At 39.9% G+C, this 7,974-nt stretch overlaps 1 protein-coding gene across 2 annotated transcripts; it reads right to left on the bottom strand.

Moving 5' to 3' along the window:
• Positions 1-623: 623 nt before the first annotated feature.
• On the bottom strand, positions 624-6,589 carry CALCB (calcitonin related polypeptide beta). Of its 2 annotated transcripts, XM_072422983.1 has the most exons (5): positions 6,266-6,589; positions 5,258-5,349; positions 5,004-5,135; positions 2,248-2,435; positions 624-1,100 (listed from the first exon to the last, which is right to left on the bottom strand). In XM_072422983.1, the coding sequence occupies exons 2-4, from the start codon at positions 5,344-5,346 to the stop codon at positions 2,273-2,275; spliced, it is 384 nt and encodes a 127-aa protein (XP_072279084.1). In that variant the 5' UTR covers positions 5,347-5,349; positions 6,266-6,589; the 3' UTR covers positions 624-1,100; positions 2,248-2,272. The 2 variants fall into 2 exon arrangements, with proteins under 2 accessions (XP_072279084.1, XP_072279083.1); XM_072422982.1 differs by lacking the exons at positions 624-1,100; positions 2,248-2,435 and adding an exon at positions 2,769-3,554.
• Between the last annotated feature and the right edge of the window lie 1,385 nt (positions 6,590-7,974).

Here is a 7,974-nt window from a genome sequence, read left to right as displayed (position 1 = left end):
AAGTAACACTTCCATTCATTCAGATTTCACATATTGTTCTACTTCGGCCTTGTCATTCTGAACATCTTCTGCTTATGTCTTCTGATGGAGAATAACAATTTTACATTATTTAGTTGTTATCTGGTGACTGTAACAAACTTAATTCAGTTGTTTAATATTGGGGAACAGAAGACGGGAAACAAACAATGTGAAATCTTTCTGGTATTTGCTATGATTTTCTTTTTATTGATACTTTAACACGGGAGGATTTTTATAGTAAATATTGTATCATTCTGCCTGATGACTTTTTAACTAAGTCCAGGAGAAAAGGGCAGGCATTCCACAAAATAAAAATAAATATTTTTAAAATTATGTCTAATATAGAGGAACAATAATTTCTGGAATCCCGTGATTTTTAGTTGTATTATCTGATCAATCTTATTTACCTCCTTTTGCCAAGTTATAAAAACAAAAAAGGTAAAAATATATTTTAATTTACCATTTGCTTTTTTTCTTGATTTGTTTATGTCAATGATGTGGTTTGTATTTAAATTATTCAATATTATAAAAACAATTAATTACAAACAAAGAAAAGCCGTGAAAAAATCAGGGTGTATCTAAAATACTTTTTTAATCTTGCTGAAATTCACAATTGATACAATGTTAAATTTTTAATTTTTTTTTTTGTATTTTTTCTATAACATACTGTACAATCATGTCAGTCCAACAATTTTACATCAAGGCACGGCACACCAAACTCCAACTCATCATCACCCCTCATCACCTGAGGAGTCTCCCTTACAATCGCTCTCCTGCAAAGTCGTCATGACAAGCGCCATCCTACACACGGCGCCAGGAATATAAAGAATCAGGGGATGCCGTCACATTTTATTTTGAAATATAATATAAAAAGAATAGATCTTTTTATTGTAATAAATACCTCTTTTTTACAATAAATAAAAAACAGAAGTGCATTAGCAATGTTAAATTAAAAAAGAAAAATAATAAGTTATTAATTTAAAATAAATAAACATGAATCAGTTTCATAAGATGCAAAAGGTTTAGGTTTGGCCTTTCTTGATGTGTCTGGAAGAAAGTTGACAAGTCGTTTTCATGGCAATCTGGAAAAGAAATATAAAAAGAATTATTCACATGGGATGAAATATAAATCTAAAGATTCATTTGTAAACTATTTCCTAAAGGAGGAGAAGAAGGAAAGTGAACATTTTGTAATTCATTTGTTTGGGTTGCAGTGGAAATGTTCTTGCTAAACAAAAGATTTCGTTTTCCTGGAGTCTTCATCCTAACTTTATAAGTTGTCTGTGGTGTCAGAGTTCCATTTCTTTTCATACACATTTATTTGTATTTATTAATAAATGAAATCTTTTAGAGGAGCCTCCTATCTGCACCTCTCTGCATATCAGCACAGCTGCTGGGATGGCTTTCCAATCCTATATAAAAACACAACTGCATGCAACCTTTATTATTATGGGAAATATTTGTTTCCACATTTCTAAATAACCTTTTATTATTATAGGTCTCCCAGTCTCCCTTATGTAGCAAAAGCACCGGGGTCCTTATTACTAAGCCAAAGCTGTGTGAGCAATACATTGCAGCCTATATTGTTCAGCACGACATTATAACCTTTTGTAATCAGTTGCATTCAATTCATTGTTTTATGAATGTATTTATGGCAAATAGACTTATAGACTTTGTAGTGCGAGAAAGTGAGGAATTTGCCATACATTTATAAAATACTGAATTGAATGCAACTGACTGAAGAATAATTTGTTTAGTAAATTCATGTCCTTCGAATAAAAATAAATGAACTAAGCCGTGATCATGATAATAAAATCTTCCCTTGATCCTCAGCAATGCGACTCTATTCCTTGCGTTACCCCGTGATGGAAATGCAGCACTTAAATCTGCCGGATGATTTACAGGGCTGACGCTGTGCTGAATGGCGTCCAGAGAATCTAAATCTGGGATCTACAGCCACCTCTGGGGATTCATTCTAATGAGCAGCCTGCAAATCTGCTAATTACTACGCTTATTCCTAAGTGCTGGATATCCACCGATGGACAACTGCTAAATGAATAAATAAGTAATAACTGGAATTGTTACATTATTGCAGCTGTTTTCAGGGCTGATAGTAAAAGCCATTTCTCAGTGAAATTCATCGGAAGCTACCAAGGACCTAAAAAGGTTTCTGAGGACTGGGGAGAAAAATGAGAGAAGTGCCGCCACAACGCGCCCCAAAACAATTACCATATTCCTGATGTCATTGCTAAGTTTAGACGTGAACACTTCGTCTTCGCCTGCCAAATGTCTTGGAGCCGACGTTGGTGGGTACAAAATTATTCTTTGCCATTCCTCCTGACCTGCTGAGAAAGTCGGCCAAGCGGTGGGTGACGCAAGTGGCTGTGTTGCACGCTCGTTTCTGGGTTGTCACGCTGCTGGTATAAAACAATGACAATTACAGGACAGCAATAAAATATATGGGAAATGGCTATAAGCTACCTTGTGCAAAATAAAAACGAAAACACATTGAATATCATTAATAACGAGCTTCACCTTTCAACATGCAGCTCATTTACCTACAAGAAATTTATGACTGCTTCCTTAAGATAAATATTTTCACAATAATAAAACTGCTGTTGTACAAATAATAATGTGAGCAGAAAGAATAAATTATCAGCTAGTACGTCTTTGTTAATAAAAATCACTTCATTCATAGTTTGGAAGTCATTTTATGGTTTTCTTTAAAAATGGAGATCTATTAAAGTTCATTAGAAAATATGATAACATTTTAAATCCTTCCAATCTGAAAATAATTCAGATCTACAAAGCTACGAGAGTTTAAAACAAAAAGGTTTCTCTTACCTGAAACGGTCACATGCAAAGTCACATGCAAGTCAGCGATTCTAGCAGTAAGTAATTCATGCAGAGTAGCGGGGAGAATCATCTAATGCAGTTATACAGCAGACTCATGTCAGTAACAAAACAAGAGCAAATTAATAGGGAATCCTTCAGCGACCTTAATTAAAACGACAATACTTAACCTCGTAGAAAAATAGGTTTATTAATTAAGTGCATGGCCAGGATAGAAGATGACTTTATTGTACATTGTAGAAGCAATGACGGAAAGAGGGACAAAATAGCATTTTTTTCTTTTTTTGTGATATTTTTGGTAAAATAAATCATTTGGAAACACAGCGTGCTTGTGTTTGAGGGAAGGGTATAAGGGGGCTGCTTGGTGTGTCTACCTATTTTGGGGGGGTCTTGGGCATTTCAGATCCAGCTGCGGTACCCTGCCCATTGCTATAAGTCACTTGTCTACACATGAGCCCCGCATGCATCGTGCTACTGAAGACTCCTAGTTATTAATATCAAGCTGATCGCCATAATAGTGTTCATTGTCCATGGCACCCAGGGCACTCCTCTTCTTTCCGGGAGTCCCAGCGCCCACGTCGGTGCGAGGGTAAGAGCTTAATTTGTGCAAATCCTGAGACAGTTTCCACAGCGTGCACGTGCTGAGGCCCGAGCAACGTTTGGACATGGGCCTGTTATCCAAGCTGTAGGGGGAAGACAGAAGAGAAGAACATGCCAAAAACCAAAAAGAGACATAAAAGAAAATTAAAAAAAAATCTAAGATTGTACACACATGCGCCCCCATGCAACTTGCACCCCACATCCTCAGACCATGCCAGGCCCATACAAAACTAGCTCTTGCCCTGCTATTGTGTCATGCTGCTTGTTGTAAGTGGTGCCCATGCCTTGCTGGCAGCAGTGGGGGTGCGGTCCTAGCTGCTGGCATGCTGATCCGGCCTTGTCATGCGGTATTGCTGGCTGCAGGGGGAGGAGGGGTTTTTTAATGCAGGGCATGCATCCATTGATCAGAGAATGAAGTCACCTCTCAGTGTAAACGCCCAAATGTTATTAATGTTCTCACTGCAGACACACCAGCGATCATGCAAAACACAATGGCTGTTGAACCCCACAGGACATTCCCCCTCCACTCCCCATCCTCAGGCCTTCCTCTGTAATAAAAAAACCTACCTCACCCTTACATCATCCAATCTGCCCTCCCAGAGGTGATGGGAGGTGGTAGGTGTCACTTGTTCCCACTCTAACACACACTGAAACCCCCTGATATACACCTGTGGCAGTGAATGAGTTAAGGGATCTGCAGAAAGCTGCAGAACAATTGAAAGACACATAGGATCATGAACCAACTGCTAGCAACCAATTGTAATCAACAATTTACCAATACATCGGGATAGATAGTGGAAGTCTGCGCTGGGCATCTGGACTTTGGCAGCAATTCTACAGATTTGTAAGGTGGCATCACCCCCAGCAACTTCTAAAAGCTTCTCCATCAGGCTTGCAGTAACTTCTGTCTGGACTAAAACACTCAATAATCCAGGTTTGGGAAATTCACTTAGCAGGAGGTGGCCACTAGGGAACGCTGCGCTGAGCGGGATACTACACAGCACACCCAAGGTGGCGGTCACCGAGGACGGGAGAATGAGAGTACATGGATGTATTGTAATGTACAAAAGGGAAAAGGGCTGAGATAGATAGATAGATAGATAGATAGATAGATAGATAGATAGATAGATAGAGGGACAGATAGATAGTCAGGGATATAATAATGTATATATGTGCATTGTAGGGATCATTCTATAAGTATATAAGATATATTAATGTACTTTGCACTGTAAGGATCATTGTATAAGTAAATAAGATAAATTATTGTACTCTGCATTATAAGGATCATTCTATAAGTATAAAATATATATTAATGTACTCTGCATTATAAGGATCATTCTATAAGTATTAACTATCTATTAATGTACTCTGCACTGTTGGGATCATTCTATAAGTATAAAAGATATCTTAATGTACTCTGAACTATACAGATTCATTCTGAGTAAGTTATTTTATTGTTAGGAGTTTTGTGTCCATAGTATGGGGTAGATGATACATGACAAAATCCAGTTTTCCCCCTTGGGTTCACTTACTTGTTTCCATCACCCCCCTGCTCCATCTCTTCTGCTGTCATCTGTACAAATTCTTTGACCAGTGCATTAAGTAACCGCCGTGCCTCATAGTCGCTGACGGTCACCCTGTCCGGTAAGGAGTCCAATCCCGGTCTTCAAGGAGAGAGAAGAAAGCGAATGTCAGAAGAAGAGAGGTAAGCGCCTGTTGCAGGTGTTCAGCCTAATACCCGGTGTCCCACAGAATGCGCCATCCCAGGTCAATGCTACCCTCTTACCTGACTGGCGCTGCTTGCGAGCTGGACATCTGGCTGACCACCAAGCCCAGGACTGCGACGAGGGAGGAGACCTTCAGAAGAACCATCATGTCCTGTCCAGGAAGATTTAAAGGGAAAGTTTTGGCCATTTGCCAGGAATGCCATCATCATTACCTCCCCCCCCCCTGCAGACCTTTCCACCATAATCTTCTGAAAGCTTCCCAGCGACTGCCACACATAACACTCGCAAGTCGCCGGCTCTACAGCCCTCACGCTACCTAGAAAATCTTATTAGGAACTGGAGCGCTGTGTTCAATGAAATAAAAACTACAATGCATTGAAATGTTTTACAATTGTTTCGTATTGAGAATATTAGAAGGATTAACCTGCAGCTTTCAGGCTTTGGACATGATAGGAGTTGTAGTGCTACAGCAGGCTAAAAGGTACAGAATGAAAATTGTAGTAAAATTGGAAATGATAAACCTATTAAAGAGACATATATTATTAACATGTGATTTATGTAAAATGGTTAAGCTTTGAGTTATAAATAATTTATTGATATTTTATTCTTAGAATGCAAATGCGTATAAAAAGATTAAGCCTGCCACAATACTGGGACTTATAGTTCATTTCCATCCCGGGATCTGCGGATGGAGACTTCTAACGTAACATTAGCTGATTGTGCAGCTCAGGCTATGACAATTCCTTGTTACACATTGAAGATGCTAAAATACATTAACCTGTGGCTTCAGGACATGCTGGGAGTTCTAGTTCCTCAGGAACCCAACAACCAAAGAACAGAACCGTAGTTCCGTATTATCCACCAGGTGAGACTTCTAGCTCATAGACAGCTGAATGTGATGTGCAGAAATGGACATCTCCTTTTTATCATTTGTGCATAAAGTTGCTAAAGCAGCAGCAGGTGTAAAATAGAAAATATGATCACAGCAACAGATAAGAATCAGAAAACTACGTTGAGAAGAGCAGAGATTGTCACAGCAAGGGTCAGACAACTTTATATCCACTTACCTGGCCAGAGATTGTGTTATCAGTTTCCTAGTGGGAGAGACTTTAGAGCAGTTACGATTTTCACTCTCAATGATCTCCAATGGGAAGGAGGGCAGTCTTATATACCTGCCGACTGCATAAGAGTGTGTGGGCGTCCTGTGACTGCCTGCCAGCCAATCGAAGTCATCCCAGCCCTAGAAGAACCAATCCTAAGCAGGGTACGGACCCCCTCTCCAACCAATGACGTCATTACAGTCACTGAGAATTCCATTCACAAAACCTGCCAGTCATTGCTCCCTGATAGAAGCATTTGCATTGATGTCATTGAAAAAAAAAAAAAACAGAAACGTTAATGAAAAGTAAAGGGGAAGAGTCTCCAGTCATTAATAATTTATCCTCTGCTTACACCACTCCCCCCCCTTCCCAAAATATGACTCGATGTTGTTGTTGGAGACTGAAAACTCAATGGACGGCCTTTATTAAAAGCGACATCTACTGCAGAACGTACTGCATTGCAGACACAATCGCCAGATCATCAGCGATTTATCGCAACTCTGACTAATCTGAGGGCACATTGGGGTGTGTGCCCGGATGGGGGAGGTGAGTAACCACGGCTAACTGAAGAACTATGTACAAAAGTTTTATAGTAGTCAATGTATCAGTGACTAACCACCTATACGGCTCTATACACCTCTCAATACCATGATGCTGATAATACTCATACCCCATTGTACCTATAAACCAATCGATATACTTCAATACACAACCATACCTCATCGTACCAAGACACCAGCCTACATACCCCTATTCCAATCTACATACCTCATGGTACCAATGTACCAGTCTACATACCCCTATTCCAATCTACATACCTCATCGTACCAATGTACCCGTCTACATACCCCTATTCCAATCTTCATACTTCATCGTGCCAAGGCACCAGCCTACAATCCCCTTTTCCAATCTACATACCTCATTGTACCAATGTACCAGTCTACATACCTCATTTCCAATCTACATACCTCACTGTACCAATGTACCAGGCTACATACCCCTATTCCAATATACATACCTCATCGTGCCAAGGCACCCGTCTACATACCCCTATTCCAATCCACATACCTCATTGTACCAGGGCACCAGTCTACATACCTCTATTCCAATCTACATACCTCATCGTACCAATGTACCAGTCTACATACTCCTATTCCAATCTACATACCTCATCGTGCCAAGACACCAGTCCACATACCCCTATTCCAATCTACATACCCCATCATACCAATGCACCAGTCTACATACCCCTATTCCAATCTACATACCTCATCTTACCAATGCAACAGTCTACATACCCCATTCCAATTTACATACCTCATCGTACCAATGCACCAGTCTACATACCCCTATTCCATTTACATGCCTCACTGTACCAGTGCACCAGTCTACATACCCCTATTCCAAACTACATACGACATCGTACCAATGAACCACTCTACATACCCCTAATCCAATCTACATACCTCATCGTACCAATGTACCAGTCTACATACCCCTATTCCAATTTACATGCCTCACTGTACCAATGCACCAGTCTACATATCCCAATTCCAATCTACATACCTCATCGTATCAATGCAGCAGTCTACATACCCCTATTCCAATCTTCATACCTCATCATACCAATGCAGCAGTCTACATACCCCTATTCCAATCTTCATACCTCATCAATG

Source organism: Pyxicephalus adspersus, chromosome 9, assembly GCF_032062135.1.
Source record: "Pyxicephalus adspersus chromosome 9, UCB_Pads_2.0, whole genome shotgun sequence".
Taxonomy (NCBI): Eukaryota; Metazoa; Chordata; class Amphibia; order Anura; family Pyxicephalidae; genus Pyxicephalus; species Pyxicephalus adspersus.
The sequence above is the reverse complement of the archived record's forward strand: the minus strand, read 5'-3'. Positions and strand labels throughout refer to the sequence as shown.

Bases quoted from the DNA above. Each gene is read 5' to 3' on its own strand.
- CALCB (XM_072422982.1), bottom strand. From the start codon at position 5,346: ATGATGGTTCTTCTGAAGGTCTCCTCCCTCGTCGCAGTCCTGGGCTTG. The intron at 5,136-5,257 runs GTAAGAGGGTAG...CTCTCCTTGAAG, and splicing joins TCGCAAGCAGCGCCAGTCAG to ACCGGGATTGGACTCCTTAC. The intron at 3,555-5,003 runs GTAAGTGAACCC...TTCCCCCTACAG, and splicing joins CAGGGGGGTGATGGAAACAA to CTTGGATAACAGGCCCATGT.